This window comes from Nothoprocta perdicaria, unplaced genomic scaffold, assembly GCF_003342845.1.
Source record: "Nothoprocta perdicaria isolate Ctin4 unplaced genomic scaffold, notPer1 scaffold_486, whole genome shotgun sequence".
In the NCBI taxonomy this organism is placed as follows: Eukaryota; Metazoa; Chordata; class Aves; order Tinamiformes; family Tinamidae; genus Nothoprocta; species Nothoprocta perdicaria.
Window position 1 is genome coordinate 66,376 of NW_020455739.1, and position 20,899 is coordinate 87,274.

General features: G+C 55.0%; 1 protein-coding gene across 1 annotated transcript in view; it reads left to right on the forward strand.

The window, feature by feature from the left end:
• The window catches only part of R3HDM2 (R3H domain containing 2), a 33,482-nt gene extending 12,756 nt beyond the window's left edge, over nt 1–20,726 (forward strand). Inside the window, exons 2-26 of the mRNA XM_026047277.1 lie at nt 1,486–1,684; nt 2,387–2,428; nt 3,073–3,159; nt 3,823–3,949; nt 4,661–4,739; nt 5,503–5,562; nt 6,315–6,455; nt 6,876–6,984; nt 8,138–8,233; nt 9,350–9,381; nt 9,479–9,532; nt 11,027–11,259; nt 12,161–12,345; nt 14,169–14,258; nt 14,730–14,972; nt 15,762–15,888; nt 16,312–16,373; nt 16,452–16,547; nt 16,786–16,940; nt 17,224–17,324; nt 18,020–18,189; nt 18,357–18,501; nt 18,864–18,964; nt 19,376–19,460; nt 20,254–20,726. Of these exons, the coding sequence (XP_025903062.1) occupies nt 1,517–1,684; nt 2,387–2,428; nt 3,073–3,159; nt 3,823–3,949; nt 4,661–4,739; nt 5,503–5,562; nt 6,315–6,455; nt 6,876–6,984; nt 8,138–8,233; nt 9,350–9,381; nt 9,479–9,532; nt 11,027–11,259; nt 12,161–12,345; nt 14,169–14,258; nt 14,730–14,972; nt 15,762–15,888; nt 16,312–16,373; nt 16,452–16,547; nt 16,786–16,940; nt 17,224–17,324; nt 18,020–18,189; nt 18,357–18,501; nt 18,864–18,964; nt 19,376–19,460; nt 20,254–20,588 (3,123 nt within the window). The 5' untranslated portion in view covers nt 1,486–1,516 and the 3' untranslated portion in view covers nt 20,589–20,726. The remainder of the gene's footprint in view (nt 1–1,485; nt 1,685–2,386; nt 2,429–3,072; nt 3,160–3,822; nt 3,950–4,660; nt 4,740–5,502; nt 5,563–6,314; nt 6,456–6,875; nt 6,985–8,137; nt 8,234–9,349; nt 9,382–9,478; nt 9,533–11,026; nt 11,260–12,160; nt 12,346–14,168; nt 14,259–14,729; nt 14,973–15,761; nt 15,889–16,311; nt 16,374–16,451; nt 16,548–16,785; nt 16,941–17,223; nt 17,325–18,019; nt 18,190–18,356; nt 18,502–18,863; nt 18,965–19,375; nt 19,461–20,253) is intronic.
• The last annotated feature ends 173 nt before the right edge of the window (nt 20,727–20,899 follow it).

Here is a 20,899-nt window from a genome sequence, read left to right on the forward strand (position 1 = left end):
GCTCCAAACAGGGCCTCAACTGCCCCGTTTGCTCTGCCGGCCTCCAAACCCAGCTCCAAACAGGGCCTCAACTGCCCCGTGTGCTCTGCCGGCCTCCAAACCCCGCTCCAGCCATGGGCAGCAGCTCCCCCTCCTGTCGCTCCTTTGTTCTCGTTCCCTGACCCAGATTCGGTGGCTTCCCTGGCGCCGCATCCACGTCATCTCGCTGTCACCCTGTCCCCTCTCTCCGCCCCCGGCGCGGCCTCCAAACTTGGCCCTGCTCCCGTCTGCCTCCCGGCCTCCCCCTCGCCGCGTCCCACGCCCGGCCGGCCAGCAGGGCTGATTCACTCCTTGACTGCACTGCTGCTGAGCCCTTCCAGCAGCGCACACCTCCCCTTTGCTTTTCGTTTTAATTTATTTATTTATTGTACAAGGGGAATGCTCTGGAGGGCTGCTGTGTGGAGGCGGTTCTCGGGAGGGGGCAGCCCATAACTGGCGCGTTCCGGGGCTCATCCCTGTGGGTGACGCGGGGATAACGTGACTCTCGTCGTCCGTTTGCCTTGGGCTTGAGTCTGTCTCAAACTTAGGCTCCTGCTTTTCCTTCCTTGCTCCAATGGGGAGCTTTTCACGGACTCTATCACTGTGTTTCCCAGCGCAGGACTCTGCAGGCCTCGCTAAGTGGGTTTAATCTCCCATCCCGGCTCAAAGAGGCCGGCTCTGAGTTAGCCAAGGAGGCCGCAGCTCCAGTTCTTTGCCGTAGGTTTGGGCCTAGCTCTAAGTTTGGTTCACAGGTTGGTGAACCTGCTTCAGGCCGGCAGCAGATCGAGGCTGTTGCCCTTGTTGGGCTCTGCTCGGGTTCAGGGCGTTGGGGGCACTTCATGGGCTGGCTGGCGAAACAGAGCAATAAAACAGGACTCTGCTAAAGGGACTCTTCTTAATCTGTAATTTGGAAATATCAAGCTATATATGTTGGAAACAGGTGTTACTTTATGTCCTTAGAAACCCTATAGTAACCTTTTGGACATGCAGTTCTCTCCCGGAAACCTGGATTAATTGCAGGAAGGACAAGCGTGGGATTGGGGAGGAAAGCACAGGAAATGGTTTTATTGTTGGTCCTGGACCAGAGCTCACCTGCTCCTGTTGCCGGAGTTTATTCACCTGCTGAATTGCCCTTGTGTGTGTCCAAGCATCACTGCTACCCTCCGTATCTCACACCACAGAAGCTAAAGGGCAGGGGACTTGCTAATTCCTCAGGCATTTTCTTGCCATTCGATGTCTTCAGGGTCCTGGTGAGTGAGTAGAAATCACAGGGCTTCTGCACGGGCCCCTTGAGCCAGGGGACTGCTTCCAAAGGCGGAATGGGTCATCTCCCCCGGTTGCCTTGGGGTTACTGTGCACGGGATGAGGGACAAGGAAGCTCCAGCCTGGATGTGCAGGAGCAATGAGAATTCCCGATGGAACCTCCCTGCAGCTCCCTCCTGCTCATTGTGTCACCTCTTGTTGCAGGTGCCCGCTTCTCCGTGGTAGGACTCTGAAGATGTCCAATAGCAACACGACGCAGGAGGCTCTGGAAATAATGAAAGAGTCAGAAAAAAAGGTGGTGGAAGAATCTGTGAACAAAACCAAATTTGTATCCAGGTCGCCAAGCAAGGAGGAGGCGGAAAAGGATGGTGGGGAGGAGATAAATGTGCGTCAGGAATCTCAGGTAAGTGGGTAGCCCGTTCTGCACGCTTGCAGACTCACAGAATGGTTGAGGTTGGAAGGGACCTCTAGGGATCATCTAGTCCGACCTTCCTGCTCCAGCAGGGACACCCAGAGCACGGGGTGCAGGGTGGCATCCAGGCGGGTTAGGAGATCTCCAGAGGAGACTCCATAACCTCCCTGGGCAGCCTGTTCCAGGGCTCGGGCACCCTCACAGTGGAGAAGTTCCTCCTCACATGGACATGGAGCTGTGTGGGTTGCAGTTTGCACCCATTGTCCCTTGTCCTGTCACTGGCCACCACTGAGAAGAGCTTGGCCCCTTCCTCCCTCCATTCCCCCTTCATTTACTTATCCATGTTAATCAGATCCCTCTCAGCCTTCTCTTCTCCAAGCTGAACAGGCCCAACTCACTCAACTCTCCTCATACGAGAGATGTTCCAGTCCCATCATCATATTGGCTGCCCTCCGCTGGCCCCTCTCTAGAAGCTCCACGTCCCTCTTGTGCTGGGGAGCCCAGAACTGCCCCCAGTGCTCCAGGTTTGGCCTCCCCAGAGCTGAGTAGAGGGGCAGGATCCCCTCCATTGACCTGCTGGCAACGTCCCCCTGATGTAGGCCAGGATCAGGCCCTTCAGAGTCAGATTTGGATTAATCCGCAGGCTCTCAGGTTTTAGATTAAATTTCTTGCCTTCTCTTTCCTCTCCCACAGAGACGAAGTTCAAGTCATGGACACGCTAGAAAAAGAGCCAAGGTATGAGCTGGTCTGTCCCTTTCTGTTCTGGCCGTCCTGAGTTGAGACGTGTTCCCAGCCTTAGCGCAGTCCCCTCAAGTCCTGTCTCCAGAAGCAACGTGCAGCGCTTGCCGTCTCGGAACAGGGATCTTTCACCCGCTGGAGCATGAGTGCTCATCTTCACAAGCACGAAAGATGACCATCATGATGGCATTTACGTGTTAGTGCAACAGCAGGACGCTACTGCTACAGAATGCTGCTTTTTAAGCAAAATCTGGAGGGGAAAGTGCAGCCATTATATGGTTTTTTTTGTATTTTACCCCATCTTAGCTTAAACTCCATTTTTTTCTATGCAAAATTTGATTTTGATAATAACTACTAGACTAGTTTAGCAAAAGTGGCTCTGACTTCTTTGAACTAGCAGTTATAGAACTGTAGCATAATTCCAGAGTCCATTCAATCCAGCTAATATTTATCTAGTCCAGCTTCCTATTCAAAAGTCACCTACGAGATCTAGCTAGGATACTCAGAGCTTGATTTTAAAGCTGATTGGGTTGGTAGTCCCTTTCAGCAGTTTAATTAGCACTGTATGAATAGCTTTGTAATGCACTGACATGAACTTAGATGTCTTGGCTGAGATAACTATATATATTTTTTTTCTCTAGTCTAATTCAAAGCTTAAACTGGTCAGGAGTTTGGCTGTGTGTGAAGAATCATCTAGCCCCTTCGTAGATGGACTGCTGGAGTCTCAGGTAGGCCTGGTATCAAACAAGAGGTGCAAAGAAAATTCACTTCTTGCTAGAAGGGGTGCCCTCCCCTGGGCCTGCGCCTGTAAGAGGCAGGAAGTTTCCCACAGAACGTGCTTTGGAGAGGAGCAGTTGTGTTGCTGAGCACAGAATCACAGAATGGTTGAGGTTGGAAGGGACCTCTAGGGATCATCTAGTCCGACCTTCCTGCTCCAGCAGGGACACCCAGAGCAGGGGGCACCCAGTCCATCCAGGTGGGTTTGGGGATCTCCAGAGCAGGAGCCTCCCTGGGCAGCCTGTGCCAGGCTCAGGCACCCTCACACCAAACAAGTTCCTCCTCCCATGGACATGGAGCTGCCTGGGTCACAGTTTGCACCCACTGCCCCTTGTCCTGTCCCTGGCCACCACTAAGAAGAGCTTGGCCCCTTCCTCCCTCCATTCCCCCTTCATTAACTTATCCATGTTAATCAGATCCCCTCTCAGCCTTCTCTTCTCCAAGCTGAACAGGCCCAGCTCACTCAGTCCCTCCTCATAGGAGAAATGTTCCATTCCCCTCATCATCTTGGTTGCCCTCCGCTGGCCCCTCTCTAGCAGCGCCACGTCCCTCTCGTCCTGGGGAGCCCAGAACTGCCCCCAATGCTCCAGGTTCCCTGCTTTGTTCTGTTGCAGGACATCATTCAGTTGCACATTAGCTGTCCTTCTGACAAGGAAGAGGAGAAATCCATGAAGGATGGGGCTGAAAAAGAAGAAAAAGACAAGAATAAAGAAAAAGCACCAAGGAAGATGCTGTCTCGAGGTCAGGTGCCGTCTGAACAGGACAGGTCCTGTCTTACCTGCCTTTACAATTCTGCTGGCCAGTGGTACAACCGCTGTAAGCAGGAGGGTTCATCTCTTGTTGAAGGCTGCACACGAATGCATCAATTTTATAACATCCTCTCAGGAATAAAGCATGGGGAAGGAGGGGAAGAGTTGTTGGAGTTTGGCACGTGCCCCAGCAGAATTGCAGGCTCCCTGCATGTTCACGGTGATCTGGTACATTTTTGAAACCCCCCAAAAAACAAAAGGAGCTTATGGGGCAAGGTTTCTGTCGATGAACTGATCTGTTTTCCCTCTTTTTGAGGTCCTCCTAATGTGGCTTTGAGTTCCTTATGCTTTGTATGTAACCTCCTGGTCTTCCTGCTACCCACAACGAGCAGTGATGAATAGTCCCCAGTTTTTGGAGTGAGGAAGCCTCAAAGTCATCTTCAGAGCTGCGGTAGAAACTCTCCTTGAGCCCAAGCCATGGAGGATCCATCCTCTGCAGTTCTGGGGCAGGAGGGGTCTTAGTATTATATTGTGACTTGCTAGTCACTTGTGGCTGCTGAGAATAGGGCTGAGTTTCGGGCACCTCTGTAGGGACATCATCCTCATGCACGAAGTTGGTTGCTGTGAGACACACACCTCTTCCCACTCAAGCTATTCTAGCGCAGTGTTTTGTTAATTTGTGCTGATGCTGTTGTCGTTTCAGATTCCAGCCAGGAATATACAGACTCCACTGGAATAGATTTGCATGAATTTTTAGTAAATACACTGAAAAAAAACCCAAGGTAGGTCCCTAGTCAGTAAAACAACTAGCTAATGGGGTGAAAGGAGGGAGAACCTGGCAAGCAGTGCTTATTTGATTGACTCTAAATGTGTCATGTGGGGGGGATATATGTATTCATATATCAGGGGGGAGAAGCAACTACAGAAGGTTCCTGCAAGTGTGTTTTACTTTTTGGAATTCAGACGGGGCAGTGTAGGAACAAAAAACACAGCTGTAAACTTCGTATACAGCAGTCAAGCAAAACATACACTTATGTGTTATGGAGAGAAAGGCAAAATAATTTGTTTAAATGCAATCAGGAAGGAATCTTGATTGTTCTAAACCCCATCCTCTAAGTGGCTGTCAAAACTTCACCTCTGAAGGGACTGCTGCTGTGTCACTAATAAACAGAATCAAGTCAGACACTGGCACAGGAATAACAAAGCTGGAATCTCTACAATGGGGCTTCCAGCGGAGCTGATACACAATATTACCAGAAGCCAAGCACCATTAGCAAAACATCGACTTTAAACAGGAGAAGAAAAAAAAAGTCTGTTAATTTACTATAATGGCTATTAATTTACTATCTATTATATATTTTTTTCTTTTCTGTTCTGTTTTGGTTTAATTCATTTCTGTGGAGGGTATGTGAAGCTGATTGATGAGCGATGCTGCTCTTTCCAGGCTCTTGTGACTTCTGTTCTGTTGTGGGCAGATGGGTACCAAACATAAGCTGTGTTTCGCTGTCACTAAAGGTGTTATTTTCCTCATTCTTTTCTTGACAGGGATAGAATGATGCTGCTAAAGTTAGAACAGGAGATTCTGGAATTTATTAGTGATAACAAGTAAGTGGCTATCAAGTTTATGTCAAGCAAAACAGATATATAATTTACCATTTAGGAACTTAGGTTCCCAGGGGAAGAGTGAGTGTCTTCTGCTCAAGAGGACTGTCCTCTTGTGCATCCTCCTCCACTCTGTGCCCATTCATAAAGTGGCAGAGCGCTGTATTAATTTGATATCAATTGGTTTATCATCTCATCCACTGTGAGGGAGATTTGTGCTGTTGTGCAGCTCTTTTCAACATAAACTGTAGGAGAAGAAACCAGGATTCACATTCTGGAATATGGGAGAGAGGAAGTGTTCGCAGCCGAGCTTGCTTTTCTTTTTCCCCCCATTTAGTAGGACTGGAGAAGTCCTGACATAAGCACTAATAGTGGCTCCTGTTCCTGCTTAGGAACAAGCCTGTGCTTTTCTGCACAAGCTTCTCTTGTTTTAGGGCAGGCTTGTTCAGCTGGAGACTTGACCCTGCAAGCCCAGAGAATCACACAGAATCCCAGAACGGTTGAGGTTGGGACCTCTAGAGATCATCTAGTCCAACCTTCCTGCTCGAGCAGGGACACCTAGAGCACGGGGCACAGGGTGGCATCCAGGCGGGAATACTCAGGCCTCTACTTGAGTCCTGACTAACTGCTTTGGAATAGGCAACATGGTCTGGGATCAGGTCCAAGCATCTCTGGCCTCTCCCTTCCCCTGTCTCCCTTTTGCTGTCAGGATGTTGTTGTCTTCCCCATCCTAATGGCTTCTCCCCTGTCCTCAGCAATCAGTTTAAGAAGTTCCCTCAGATGACCTCATATCACAGGATGCTGCTGCACCGGGTAGCTGCCTACTTCGGCATGGACCATAACGTCGATCAAACCGGGAAAGCCGTCATCATCAACAAGACCAGTAACACCCGAATGTAAGGAGGAGGCTGGAACCCCCTTCCCTTCCTGCATGGCACTACATGACCCCCAGCCCCAGATCCCTGCCGTGGGCCAGAATGAGATGGATTTTATAGCAAGTATTTTGCCTCCATGAGAAAAGCAGGTCCACCGTGGAGGGTCCTGAAGAATCCTTCACTTCCAATCCTATATGTAAATATCTGCAAGCCCTTCCTGGCTTTGTACAGTTAGAGAAAAGGCAGGATCTTCTCCCTTTTCCAGATAGAGATAGAGATAGAGATAGAGATAGAGATAGAGATAGAGATAGAGATAGAGATAGAGATAGAGATTTGTCGCAGCTTGTGCATGCCCCTTGCCACCTTTCTGCAAGGAGTGGGTTTGTGAAGAAAGTCTCTGTCCATTTTTACACTTCTAACAAGGGCTGATTCCTCCCACAGCCCTGAGCAGAGATTCTCTGAGCACATCAAAGATGAGAAGAATGCAGAATTCCCACAGAGATTCATCCTAAAACGGGATGATACCAGCATGGACCGGGATGATAATCAGGTAAGGGGTAGGAGGATGTGCCTGCACGCTTTGTGGAGGTCATATGAGACTTTTCTAAGATTAGAATGACTCTAATTTTTTCTTGGCTTTCCTGCAGTAATAGTTTATAAAAGCTTCTGCTCCTCCCAAATGGCAGCATCCAAACATAGGAAGATTTTATAAAATACCATGGAAGTGGGAGAAGAAATTGGGCAGGCTCCATGCAGGGTACCATATTTCTATACCCTGAACAGTGACTGCTGGGTTTAAGGTGAAATGTTTTGCCACGGTTTCTTTGCAAGAGTCCCGGGGCTGAGCACTGCCAGATGTTTCTCCTGGGCCATGAAGTCACTGTGTCATTTCAGTACCCCCAGAAAGAAGCCACCAGCAAAATTAAACCCTCCAGTGCTTGAGCTCAGCATTATTGCCAGTCACCTGGGCTTGAAACCCTCCTGACCCCCTGGCTCCCTTCAGGCTGTGGAAGGTGGCACCACACCTGAAATTTAGGGTTGGTTTGTCCATCTGCGACTGTTTTCCCAACCTGTCCTAGACAAAATCTTCAGTGTCAAAAAGAGGCCGGAGGCCAGCAGACCTCTGCACCAGGGACCTCATATTCCTTGCTGTTTCGCTCCCATGTGTACATCAATCTAACAGGCCATTATCACTTGCTTTGGGTCATGCTTTTGAAAGTAGAAGTTGTCAGGATAAGGAGCTGGCCGTTGCAAACAGTGTCAGGCTCTGGTTTCCTCCACTCTGCAGGTAAGACAGCTACCCATGAAGCACAGAACTGAGGTGGATGGAGTTGGCTGCTGGCCATGTGCCTTCAAACATTGGCCTCCAGCTTGGGACTCTTTAGAACCAGAATATCCTTCAAAAGATGTTCCCAGTCCCTCATTCCCAAATCAGGCAGAGTTCAGGCATAGTGGTTGTGCTTGATCCAGGTCCAGTGTGCCAAGACCAGGAGATTCTCCCTTAGAAATAAGGGAGAGATACGAAATAAGCCTTAGAAATAAGCACCCAGAGAGTAGGTGCAAAGAACAGGGGCTGTCTCACAGCTTCCAGACACAGGAATCCCTGTCTGGTCACAGAGCTATGTAGAAGTACCAGCAACTGACTCTGCCCCCCTTCTCCTGTGGACAATTGCTGACCAGCTGAGCTGTGTTTGTCCCTTCAGATGAGACTCCCCTTGCAGGATGGGAGGAGGAGCAAATCTATAGAAGAGCGAGAGGAAGAGTATCAGCGGGTCAGGGAGCGGATATTTGCACGAGAGGTAAGCTCGAGTGACTCACCTGCCACATGCCCTACTGGAACTTTGTGGCAGAAGGTGTCTTGGAGTAAATTAAAAGGTCAGGTCTTGTCATTCCCTTTTCTAGAGACTTGTTTCCACTGGTGAAATCAGGGGCCTGACAAAGAGGTTGGAGCCATTAAGTTAGAAGCTGTGGCTCTGCTCCCCAGTCTGCTCTTCCCCTCCTTCCCTCATTAATTTTCCACTTTACATGTCAGGAGAAGTGTGGGAACTGACAGACAAGGCAGACTTGGCCCTTGCTGCCCAGCAAGATGAGAGTAGATTAGATTAGCTCGTGGAGGGGGGTCCAGGATGACTAGCAAATCAGTCACGGAGCCTAAAAGGAGCAGCTTTCTCCCCATTTTTTCCCTGCTGCTGCAGCTTCAGTCTCCTGGCGCTGGCCCTAGAGTGTCAGCCAGGGCTCTTTGCTTGCTCGAGATCTTCAATCCCTACATGGACGTTCTCTGAGGAGCTGAGGGCCATGCACACATCTGGCTTACAGAGAGGCTGCTGTGCCCTGCAACGGGTGGAATGAGGGACGGTGCCAAGTTCTAATGTGCCTTGGGTGGTGGTCAAAGTCCAGCTCCCGGGCTGCTGCTCTTGAGTGTCTGGGGGACAGCCCTTTTGTTTGCCCAAAGGGGAACTGCCACGTGCCTGGGCAAGAAGGGTGTTCAGGCATCTGCTGGGCTGGGTCTCAGGCTTTGGCCGAGGACTCTGCCCTCTGTAACCATGGATTTATCTTATACACAGAGGCCCAAAGCCACCCAGAGGTGTTATTGAACAGCTCTGTCTGCAGCCAGAGCATAACAGGCACTATCTGGGTTGTGCAAACTCCCGAGACATCTCGGAGTTGCTGCCCTCGGGGAAGCTTCCAAATGAGCCAGGATTGAGAGCCAGCTGGGACTGGACCATTAAAGGCTCAGCAAGACTCCTGGGTGAACATGGAACCCATATACAATACAGACCGTGCCTGAATCTCAGACCCTTAGTGCTCTGTTCCTCTTTGCTTGGAAATTGCCCAATATTTGTTGTTTCCAAAGTTGCTGAATCTCCCTTTTTTTTTTCTTCCCTCCCCTCTTCACGTGTTCTCCCCGCCTCCAGACTGGCCAGAATGGATATCTCACTGACAGCAGGTTAGTAGTGTTCACCAAGCACTGTTGTGTCTCTGCCTTTCTCCGTGGAAGGCTGCGTGACTCTATAATGATGCTTTTCTCTGATGTTGACCGACAGACTCTCCAAAGAAGGCTTTTCTTCTAGTTCTCACAAACGGAGGCAGATTTTTAGGTACCTCTGTGTGACTTATTTTTCACATTGTCCTGCTGAGTAAGTTTGCCCCATGCATGGCTGCTTGTGAAGTTATTCAAGTTGTATTTTTTGCGACATCAACTTTGGAGTCCTTCTTTTGCTGATCCATCAATTAAAGCGGAGGGGTGGAAGGTGGGAATGGCAGGGACGGATGGGGAAGCCGGAGGATTCCAGCACTTCCCAAATCCTTGTGCCTCTCGTTTCCCCACAGGGTAGGAAAATCCCTGCCCTTACAGTGACAGGATCAGCATCCTCACAGAGTGGGTTTGTCCCTAATGCCTGATTTTAATGGCTTTGTGATGGCAGGGAGGTGTCCAAGAAGCCCATTGCAACCTGAGTTGTGCTGCAGAGGGCACTGGGAGCATCTCTGAGCTGCATTTTCTTACTTCCCTGGCACTGGTGGCTGCTGAGGATGAGAGGATGAAGAACAGGATGAAAACTGAGCGACCCTCTTGCCTGTTGTCCTCTTGTTTGATAGCCACAACCCTAGAGAGGAGACATCTCTGGATAGATAGGTGGACAGACACCTATGCTGGTGGTGTCTGGTGGACACCCTGCCCTTCCCTCTTCTTCCCAGCAATCTGAATAGCCCCAAAACCAGCCTTCAGATTAGGTTGGAGAGACCCCAGGAACTTGCAGGTGACACCTATTAGGTCAGCTATAATTTTGGCTTTGGGGATGCACTAATCCGCTTCACCAGTTTGGGGATAATTGCACTGGTTGCTTTTCCAAAGAAGTTTTTTTTTTTTCCTCTTGTGCCCCCAGTGGCCCAGGACATCACCTAGGAAGCTCCTTCCAAGCTCCCTTTTCCCCACAACTGCCAGCCTCAGCATCAGCATCTTTTCCAGTGTCACCTTCCTCAACACTCCTCATCCGTGGAGGCCCAGGAACTCAGGACTGTGCTTAGGCTCCCATGTGGTCCTGTAGGACCATAGGCTCAGCTGGGCTCCCATATGGTCCTGTTCTGTCCAGATCTTGCCTGACCCCAAGGGAGGTGAAGGATGGGAGCTCTTAGGGGAGTGATTCCCTGACGTGTGCATGTTCCAGCGGGCAGGAAGCCCCACCACGGCTGGTGCAGAAAGTGCCCTGGCATCAGTGAGTCGGTCTGGCATCAGTCTGACATCAGTCAGTCTGACAGACATCCTTGTCTTGGAGACTCTAAAACTACCCAGAGAGAAGCCTCTGTTTGGAGCCATTGGGGCTTTAGCAAGGGACCGTGCCCTGGCCCTGCTGGAATCCCCTCCAGATCAGGGATTAGGGCGAGGGACAAATGCTCAACACCCTTGAAGAACGAGAAGCAACATGTGCGCTGCTCAAACAAGCCGTGGGCTGCGGTGTTTCTTCACCGTATGCGGGGCCACCTTGCTGTGTCACAGAGCCGCCCTTGTTGGGGCCATCGTGGGGCAGTTCGTGTGGGTCCTGCTGCTGCCCCTTCCCCCTGCAGTCGTTGTCTGACTCCTCCGCTCTCTGCAGGGGCAACCGGGACAGTTTGCACCGGGCCTCGGGCAGCCGTCAGAGCAGCACCGAGAGCGACATCAAGTCGCTGGAGCCGCGGCCCTGGAGCAGCACAGACTCCGACGGCTCCATCCGCAGCCTGCGACCCCCCGTCACCAAAGCCAGCAGCTTCAGCGGCATCTCCATCCTGACACGGGGGGACAGCATTGGGAGCAGCAAGGGCAGCGCTGCCAGCAGAACGTCCCGGGCAGGTACCGTGTCGTTCACCGGGCATCTTCTGCCAGGAGGCATCTGGGACACGGATCAGGGGATTGGGCCGTGTTGGTGCTGGTGGGTGATTAGATGGTCCATAGGAATCCATTCAGACATAGGGATGCACCTAACGAGCATCCCAGTGGCTTTGAAAGCTACCCGTTCCTCTTGTCATTTCAAGGTGCCTGTGTCATCTCCTGGGGCCCTGTTTCCAGGGCGGTGCTTACCCTGGTTCTTGCGACCACCCCTGGCACTGCCTCATCAAATGCTCCAACAGTTATTTGAGGATCTGGCCCAGCCAAGTGCAAAGCAGAGCAAGAGAGGATCCATTTTTTTGCTCTGTCTGTTTTTCCTCCAGGTTTTCCCTGTGCACGGAAGCCAGTTGCTTTCCAGATGCTGTATAATGGCGAGTAATTAGAAATACTGTGGAAAAAGAGACAAAAAGAAAATGTAATTTCTCTGGGAGCCAAAAAAAAAAAAGCCCCGTATCCGACTGTTTGTTCAGAGTGGAGGAACTCAGCGGTTCTTTTTCCATCTCAGCCATCAGCCTCTGGGCAACTGTGAAAAAAATATTTCCCCTTTTCTGGCGTAGGTGACGATCCAGAGCTCCTTATCAGAGTGCCTGTTGAAAAGCAGTAGATCAGAGGCAGAGCTGGTTGAATAGCAGCCGCTGGCCCTTCGAGGGATAATTTCACAACCCTTTTCTTTCCGTATGGCTGAAATGCTGAGGAGAGCGACACGTTATCACTCGCCTTCCTCCCGCTCCCCGTGTCCACGTGCAGCAGATGGAATTCAATCCAGCTGCAGTGCAGGAGATAGCGACAGGGTCTAAGTCACCCCGGCACGTGGGTGTTTTTCTCTCTCGGGTACCGACCCTGCCATGTCTTTTGTCTCTTCAAGGTCTGGTCCTCGGTGCCCCCGATGCCTGCAGCCAGTCGCCGTCTTCGCAGCCCAGCCGGGGCCTCCTGCCCTGCGCCGCCCAGCAGCCTCAACCGCAGTCACCGCAGCAGCCTCCACCGCAGACGCAAGGGCTGCCCCCCACGGCCCAGCAACAGCCAGCCATGAGCAACCACATGATGTCGCAGGTGGGTTGCTGCAGGGCTCACCCAGCCGCTGGGGCACAGAGGAGGGAGGTGCAAACAGAGACCCGCCGTGGGGAACACCTTGCCTTGCCCTGTGGGCTTGGGGTGGCCTCCTGTTGCCACTTCGTAGGGAGTGACGGTCCCTCTGTGATGCTGGCAGAGCAGGAGATAGTCAAAGAATCCTGGAATCCTTAAGGTTGGAAGGGACCTTTGGAGAGCAGCTGGTCCAACCCCCCTGCACATGCAGGGTTACCTAGAGCGCGTGGCACAGGGTTCTGTCCAAGCAGGTTTGGAAGATCTCCAGAGAAGGAGACTCCACAGCCTCTCTGGGCAGCCTGTGCCCAGGCTCTGGCACCCTCATTGTTACGAATTTTTTCCCTAAGTTCCTGCGGGACTTAGGGTGCTTCAGTTTGTGATTGTTTCCTCTAGTCCTGTTGGTGGCTACCACTGAAAAGAAACTGACTCCATCCGCCTCCCTTCCTTAAGGTGTTTATAGACACTCATCAGGCCCCCTCTCAGCCTTCTCCAGGCTGAACAGCCCCAGCTCTCCCAGCCTTTCCTCACAGGGCAGATGCTCCAGGCCCCCGCTCATCCTTGTAGCCCTGCGCTGGGCTCTCCCCACTATCTCCACGTCCCTTTGATACTGGGGAGCCCAGAACTGGACACAAGACTCCAAGATGTGGCCTTCAGTGTCCACATATGATGCTGCAGTGTCACTGATGCTGCTGAGAAACTGCAGCATCAGTGTCTCAGCTCAGCAGCCCCTTCTTTATCTGCTCGGGTCAACGAGGGTTCTGTGGCACTTGGGTGTGTGGCAATTGCCCATTGCCAGCTGCCCTCCCCAGGTAGTCAGGGTCTCCTAGAGTTAGCAGCAGACTGAGCACAATGTCCTGGATGGCAGTTTGAGCCCAGGATGGATTTCGGGAACTGTTCCCCTTTTTCTGGCTGCCATGAGCTCACTCTCTCCTGCAGAGGTGAGTCTGCCCTGCTGAACTGGAGCGTGTTAGTGTTCAGGGATGCAGGCATCAGAGCTGTGCAGAATTTCTGTTTCTAGAACAGAATTCTACTGTTTTCTTTTGCATCTGCTGCTCCTTGGCTCTTCTTCTAATGGTTTAGCTCCTGAAAAACTGCTCTTGTGCATTTGGCTGCTGGCAAAAGGTCAGAAAATGCAGGGTCTCCCACGTGCATGAACCTTCTGTCCCACCAAAAGACAAAGCAGATGAACAAAAGGAAGCCAGTGCCCCCAGCACTGTGTGTGGTGCTTGAGGTAGGTGTTGTCACAAGGCCACGTCAGCAGGTCCCCCAGGAGATGGAAGAGGGGCCCGTGCAGGAGGGTGAGGCTGAAAAGAGGCAGTTTTACCAGCAGGGAAGCCAGGAAGCTCTGCAGAGAGAGCTGGGAGCCGGGGCCACATGCAAGCGGAGGGTGAAGATGGAGAGACACAAAGGCGGCCCCGGGAGGACAAGGTCCTCCTGGTGCTCCTAACAGTAGAATTGTGAACGTGTGTCGCTGTTTGCGCCAGGCAGGAGCTGCTTTGCGGACCCCGGCGACCTCCCCAGCTTCCGCAAAGCGGCGGGCCGGGCTCTGCCTCTCCCTTCACGGAGACACGGATGCTCTCCCGCTCTGGTCCCTGTGCTTTCCACCCCTCTGCGCTGCTCTCCCTCCTTCCCCACCGTGTTTGCAATCGGTTCCGTGGACTAACCTTGTTGTTCCTTCTTTCTCTCCTTCTTCCCATCCTGTTCATCCTTCTTCCCTGCCTCTCTTCCTTCCCCCCACACCTTTTCCCACCCGAATCTTCCTCCTTGGCTCCCTTCTCTGCTGGTCTCAGCCGGTCCCAGCGCTGCAGCCTGTTCAATATTCTCCAAGCTCCTGCCCCCAAGTCCTCTTGCCAGTCTCTCCACCCCAGCAGTACAACATGGTATAACCCCCATTTCCTCTTCTGCACTCTCTGTTGTGTTCTTGTGGTGGATTTTTGTGGTGTTTGGGCTTTTGCTGGTCAGATGTGTTGCGGATGCTGCACCCAGAGGGTTCGGGGAGGCCCTTCGCTGCAGCAAGGCCAAGGCCACGGGGCGCTCAAGGAGGTGGGAAGCCCAGACCTGCCCCAGGAAGAGCTGCCTGTGCCCAGCACGGGGATTCCAGGGCCTGGGGCACCCCTGGGTGCCATGAGCCTGGACCCTGCCCCATAGCGCCCCGGGCTGGGGACACCTCAGGGGTGATGCTGCAGTTGCTGCTCCCTGAATGTCCTTGCTCCTGCAAAAAGCTCTTGGGCTGAGACTTGTTGCTGGGACTTACCGAGAGCCCCGTGGACTAGAGCACAGCCTGCTGTGCTGGGAACAGCCATATCCCATGTGCCTTCCTACTCCATCCCTCCCCCTCATCCCCAATGCAGGGTGATGAACTCAGCAACCCCTTCGGGCAGATCAGCCTCAGTCGGCAAGGCTCGGCAGAAGCACCGGATCCTTCCTCGGCCATGTTCCAGTCGTCCCTCATCTCCCAGCACCCGCAGCAGACGGGATTCCTCATGACGTCTCCTGGGCAGCCCATTTCCACCTCCAACTACTCGGCCTCGGGGCACACGCCCCCCACACAGCAGGTGCTGCAGCCCCAGAGCTACATTCAGCCTCCCCAGCAAGTAAGGACACGCGCAGAGCCGGGCCGGGGAGCACAGGATCACAGAAGGGTTGAGGTTAGAAGAGACCTCTAGGGATCATCTAGTCCAACCTTCCTGCTCCAGCAGGGACACCCAGAGCACAGGGTGGCACCCAGGTGGGTTTGGGAGACCTCCAGAGCAGGAGCCTCCCCAGCCTTCCTGGGCAGCCTGTGCCAGGGCTCGGGGACACTCACAGTGAAGTTCCTCCTCACATGGACATGGAGCTGCCCATGTTGCAGCTGACTCCCGTTGCCCCTTGTCCTGTCACTGTCCTTGTCCTGTCACTGAGGTGGCCAGTGAGCAGCACCGAGAGCAGCACCTTGCAGAGGGTCCCTCCCTGCTCCTGCTCAGTGCACATGGGCCAAAGCACCAAGTCGGCTGCCTGCCCTGTGCCCCCCTGAGCTCACATGGTGCTCGTGCAGGGGTCCCCATGGCCATTCCTGGCACGGGTCTTGGAGGAGGGACCGCAGCTGTCAGAGCCCAGATTCAGGTCTGACGCTTGTCAGCAGTTCTTGGGGTCCTGCAGGGTGTTAGGACCCCAGGGATTAGTCTCTGGGAACTGGGGCTCCCCTGCTCTTGCACTGCTGTGCTGGGAAAGGGAGGAGGGGAAGGAGCTGCAGCTCCCAAGGCGCCGTCATCTCTCCAGAGCCAGAACCTTGCTTGGTTTCACTCAGCAGACACTAAGCAAGGTTAGAAACAAGCTGGCTCTGGGGACTAGCTTGCTTGATCCCGCTCTTGCATTCTCACCATCTCTTTTCTTGCTTCACGTAGATTCAGGTTTCTTACTACCCTCCCGGGCAGTACCCGAACTCCAGCCAGCAATACCGATCTCTCAGTCACCCAGTGGCCTACAGCTCCCAGCGCACCCAGCAGCTCCCCCAGCAATCCCAGCAGCCTGGTAAGGGGAAGCGGGGGCGGGTGCACACGTTTCCCTTCACTGCAGCTCTCTTGGCTCTTCAGGAGCTCCCATTTACTGGCTGGGGCAGCAGTGCCCTTCCTTGCCTTGAGGGCACTACCCTTGCTGCCTATAGGGTTGCTCTGGGCTGTGCCAAGGGGAGCTGAAAGCAGCCCAGGCTGCTGGGCCTCTTTCAGTCTCTCCCTTAGGTCTCAGCAAGCAGGATGGACATCAAAATGCAGTGTGCACTGAGCTGCTGTAAGGTGGATTTAAAGCCAGGAGCCGTGTTCAGACCTTTGCACATAAAACAAAGGCCTTTCCTCATTGTTTTAGCCAAAGACGGGGGCAAAGCAGGACCTGACTAATTACATGCAAGTGCCTGGCTGCCTGCTGAGAAACTCCTCCATTTCAACCCCGTCCTGACAGGTTTACAGCCAATGATGTCCAACCAGCAGCAAACCTACCAAGGTGTCATGGGGGTGCAACAGGCGCAGCCCCCCGGCCTCCTCAACAGCCAGCGGAGCAGCCTGGGGGGCCAGATGCAGAGCGTGATGGGGGTGCAGCAGGCGCAGCCCCCCGGCCTCCTCGGCAGCCAGAGGAGCAGCATGGGGAGCCAGATGCAAGGCCTAATGGTCCAGTACACTCCACTGCCTTCGTACCAGGTAGGCATCGCCTGTGCTCAGGGGAGGGGATGCTGGGCAAAGGCCTCGCAGGAAGCACCTTCCTGTCTTATGCCTGCCCTTCCCTGGGTAGGATTGCTCCTGAATGCAGTAAACAGGAGCCTGTCCTTGTTTTCTGCCCTGTTGGGACCTCTCTGGCTCTTCTTTGGGGCCAGTTCTCCCTGCTTTTGTTGTCGCTCCACTGTCGTTTCCAGTGCTGAACCTCTCTCCCCCCATGCAGGTCCCCGTGGCCAACGAGTCGCAGAACGTGGTCCAGCAGCCCTTCCAGCAGCCAGTGCTTGTCCCGGCCAGCCAGTCCGTTCAGGGGGGGCTCCAAGCTGGAGGGGTTCCCATCTACTACAGCGTCATCCCAACTGCCCAGCAGAACGGCACCAGGTAAAGCGGCTGCTCTGCCCTCCTGAGAGGGCATCACGTCCTCTCCCTGCAGCTCAGGGGGGCAGCCGGGCACTACAGACACTTGTCCTCTCTTGAGTGTCTTGAGACTCTTGAGTGTCTCTTGAGGACAAGTTGCCCGGTCCAAGCCCCGTAGCCCAGCAGCAGCTGCTGCTTTCCGAGCGGCTGCATTTCCCAGCATCTCGTGTGCCAGGGGGCTGCTGGCATGGGCAGGCAAACGGCTTCCCCCACCGCTAGCATCTCACCAAAGCTCTCTGCTTCGCAGCCCTTCCGTGGGGTTCCTTCAGCCTCCTGGCTCTGAGCAGTATCAGATGCCACAGTCGCCCTCGCCCTGCAGCCCGCCGCAGATGCAGCAGCAGTATTCAGGTAAGAGAGGCTGCTGGCCCTTGTTGGCACCGATTCCACCAGGCTGGGTTTAAGAAGAGGCAGGAGGGCTGAGCAGAGGAGCCCGTTCACCGCTTTGCACCGGGAATTTCCTCCCGGAATGTGGCTCGGGGGCCTGGCTGCAGCCAGGGCTGCTCTGTGCCTGGGGTCCCCTTGCTGCAAGGGACAAGCGAGGTGGGCGCAGGCGCTGGCAGCTGCCGTGGCCTCTGGACTCCCTCTGCTGGTGACGTGGCTTCGTGTCACTAGGGCAGCTTGGGAGTAAATTAGTAAATTTATTAGTAAATAATTAGTGCAGGAGCAGCAAAACAAGAGCAGGGAGCTGCAAAACAAGATATGGGGGCACTGCACCCAGCTCTGTCACCAGAGCCTTTGCGTAAGGGTTTGGCCTGATGAGGCCAGAGTTGCCTCCAACTTGTTTCCTCCACCCCGGTTTTCTTCGGGTTGGAAGTCATCGCTTGACTGCTGTAAGTTGTGACACCAGAGAGGGGTGTTGCTCTGCAGAGGCTTCGCAGGGCCTCTGTGCACCTGTCTGGGCAGGTGGGATAGTGGAGGAGCCTTGTGAGGGAGCTGCTGTCGCTGCCTCTTCCACAACAAGCAGCAGCCTCCAGAGCCTCGGCATCTTTAGCATTCTTTGGTTCAATGATTCTCTGATCTCTGTGGCTGTTTCCTCTCCGCAGGGGTGTCTCCGTCAGGCCCTGGTGTGGTTGTGATGCAGCTGAATGTACCCAACGGCCCCCAGCCCCCCCAGAACCCCCCCGTGGTGCAGTGGAGCCACTGTAAGTACTACAGCCTGGACCAGCGGGGCCAGAAGCCGGGAGACCTCTACAACCCAGAGAGCAGCGCTCAGGTATGGAGAGGCCTGCGAAGAAGGCGGCTCAGCTCTTGGGCGCGCACTGGTCCCCAGTACCCACCCTGCATGGGCAGGGGGAAGCGGGGTGCGCTCACCCCATGGTGCTGGGGCAGGCGTGGGGTGGCTCGCGGGCACCAGGGGGTCTAAGGCTCTCCGTCCCGCAGGCCGGCGCCCAGCTCACCAGCCCCATCAGCTCCCCGACGCAGTCCCCGACGCCGTCTCCTGTCACCAACCTCAACAGCGTCTGCACGGGGCTGAGCCCCCTCCCGGTGCTCACGCAGTTCCCCCGGCCCATGGGGCCAGCACAAGGTAAGGGGGAAGCGTGGGGGACAGTGCAGGCCTGGGGCTCCCCCTTAGCCCCTCAACCCCCTGCCAACATTTGCTCCCATCCTGCAAGTGGTGGCCAGTGACAGGACAAGGGGTAATGGGTGTTAAGTTAAAACCCAGACAGCGCCATCTCCATGTGAGGAGAAACAGCTTTCCTGTGAGGGTGCCCGAGCCCTGGAACAGGCTGCCCAGGGAGGCTCCTTCTCTGGAGGTCTCCCAAACCCACTTGGGTGCCACCCTGTGCCCCGTGTTCTGGGTGTCCCTGCTGGAGCAGGGGGTTGGACTAGATGATCCCTAGAGGTCCCTTCCAACCTCAACCCTTCCGTGATTCTGTGATTCTGCAGGTGACGGGCGTTACTCGCTGCTGGGCCAGCCCCTGCAGTACAATCTGTCCATCTGCCCCCCGCCCCTGCTCCACAACCAGCCCAACTACAGCGCACACCAGGTAAGGCCGCGTTGCATCCACCCCTCCTGGGTGTCCTGGGCGCTGGGCGAGCACCTGTGCGCAGGGCCCGGCCAAGAGGACCTGCCTGGGTGACAGGCGGCCTCCCCGTGCAGCAGGGCTGCCCTTGGGAACGGTTCTTTTTGGAGCTTGACATTGGGCCCAAATCTCACCCAGCCTTGTCCAGGGCCGGTGTCTGCCCTGAAGCCACCAGTGGCTGTGCCCTGCCCTCATGCAACCCCCCCAGACCGCCACGGCGTCACCCCAAAGGTGCCAGGGTGCACCCGGATGTCTCCATTCCCCTTGGCACTCGCGGCCGGGTCACGTTGGGTCTTGCTGTGCGCGCCGTGAGGCCTCCCCGCGCCGCGGTGTCTCCTCCTAACGGGTGACACGTCACTGTTTTTACTCTCGAAGGGGCAAACTGGAATGAAACATGGAAACCGGGGCAAGAGACAGGCCCTCAAGTCGGCGTCCACTGACCTCGGGACCAGCGACGTAGGCAAGTGACCCCTCTCCCTTGCTCCCCACCGGGTCCCCGTTGCAAGGAAGTGACTGACTTCTCCCTGCAGCAAATGCAGGACTTGGGGCCAAACAGGCTGCAGTGGGACCGTCCCTGCAGGCTCCTCGTTGTCCCCCGTGTCACCTCTGTGTCACCAGCACCGAGTGCAGCTGTTTGCAGGGGGCCCTTTTAAGAGCTGCTTCCCGGAGCGCTGCACCCTCCGCGCCGGCGTGTTCCTTACATGCCGTGTTAATATTAGCAAGGAATCCGGGCGGCCGGCGCGCCGCTAAGCCCCGAAGCTGGAGGGGAGCCGCGGGCGGCCGGTGCCGGCGCTCGGGGACCGCCGAGCAGAGCCCTGGGCGCAGGAGGGGACTGTCCCCATGAGGAAGCACCTGGGGGAAGGGCAGCGGGGATGGGGCAGCCCCTTCCCGGCACCCCGGCCAAGCGGGAGCCGATGGGATGAGCAGATGGATGAGCCGATGGGATGGGTCTGCTGGAGGCCAGGCCCAGGCAGAGCCTGGCGCTGCTGGAGCCATGGGCAGCCCGGCCTGTGTGTCCCAGTGGGGCACAGGGGACCCGCGTGGGGCATCGGAAGGGCACGGGCACTGCAGGGACCGGGAAGTGGGGACGGTCAGTTTGGGGAGTCACTGGTGACCGCTCGGGAAGGGCATCCCCGACGCAGGAGCTGCGCTCCGCTCTGCCCCTCGGGCTCGCGACTCCCACCCCAGGGCTGCGGGGACGTCGGGGGCAGCCCGAGCCGCCGCGACCGACACGCGCCCTCTTCCCGCTGCAGTGCTGGGCCGCGTGCTGGAGGTGACGGACCTGCCCGAGGGCATCACGCGCACCGAGGCCGACAAGCTCTTCACCCAGCTCGCCCTGGCGGGCGCCAAAATCCAGTGGCTCAAAGAGACTCAGGGGCGGCGCGGGGACGGGGACGGCAGCGGCCCTGCGGAGAACGGCCGGCACCCCGACCTCGCTGCCTTATACACCGTGGTGGCCGTGTTCCCCAGCCCGCTGGCCGCCCAGAACGCCTCCCTGCGCCTCAACAACTCGCTCAGCCGCTTCAAGCTGCGCGTGGCCAAAAAGAACTACGACCTGCGGGTGCTGGAGCGCGCCAGCTCGCAGTAGGGCTCGCCTGGGCCCCGAGCACACTGGACTGCGGGCGCTTCCGTCTCTCTTCCTTCCCGCCCTTCCTTCCTCTCACCCTCCTTCCCTGGATATATTTATATGGACATAATTAAGAGACAAAGAAATTGATTTTTTTTTCTTTTTTTTTTCCTTTTTTTTTTTTAATTTTTGGAGTGATGCCCATGCCCGCCCACTCTCCCCTGTGTATATTGTTTTGTTAAGCACTGTGTTGAGCCGCACATACAGGTGTTGATTGGTATGTTCACTGCACATTTTATTTAATCTGATTATTATTTTGTGGGGGGGGTATT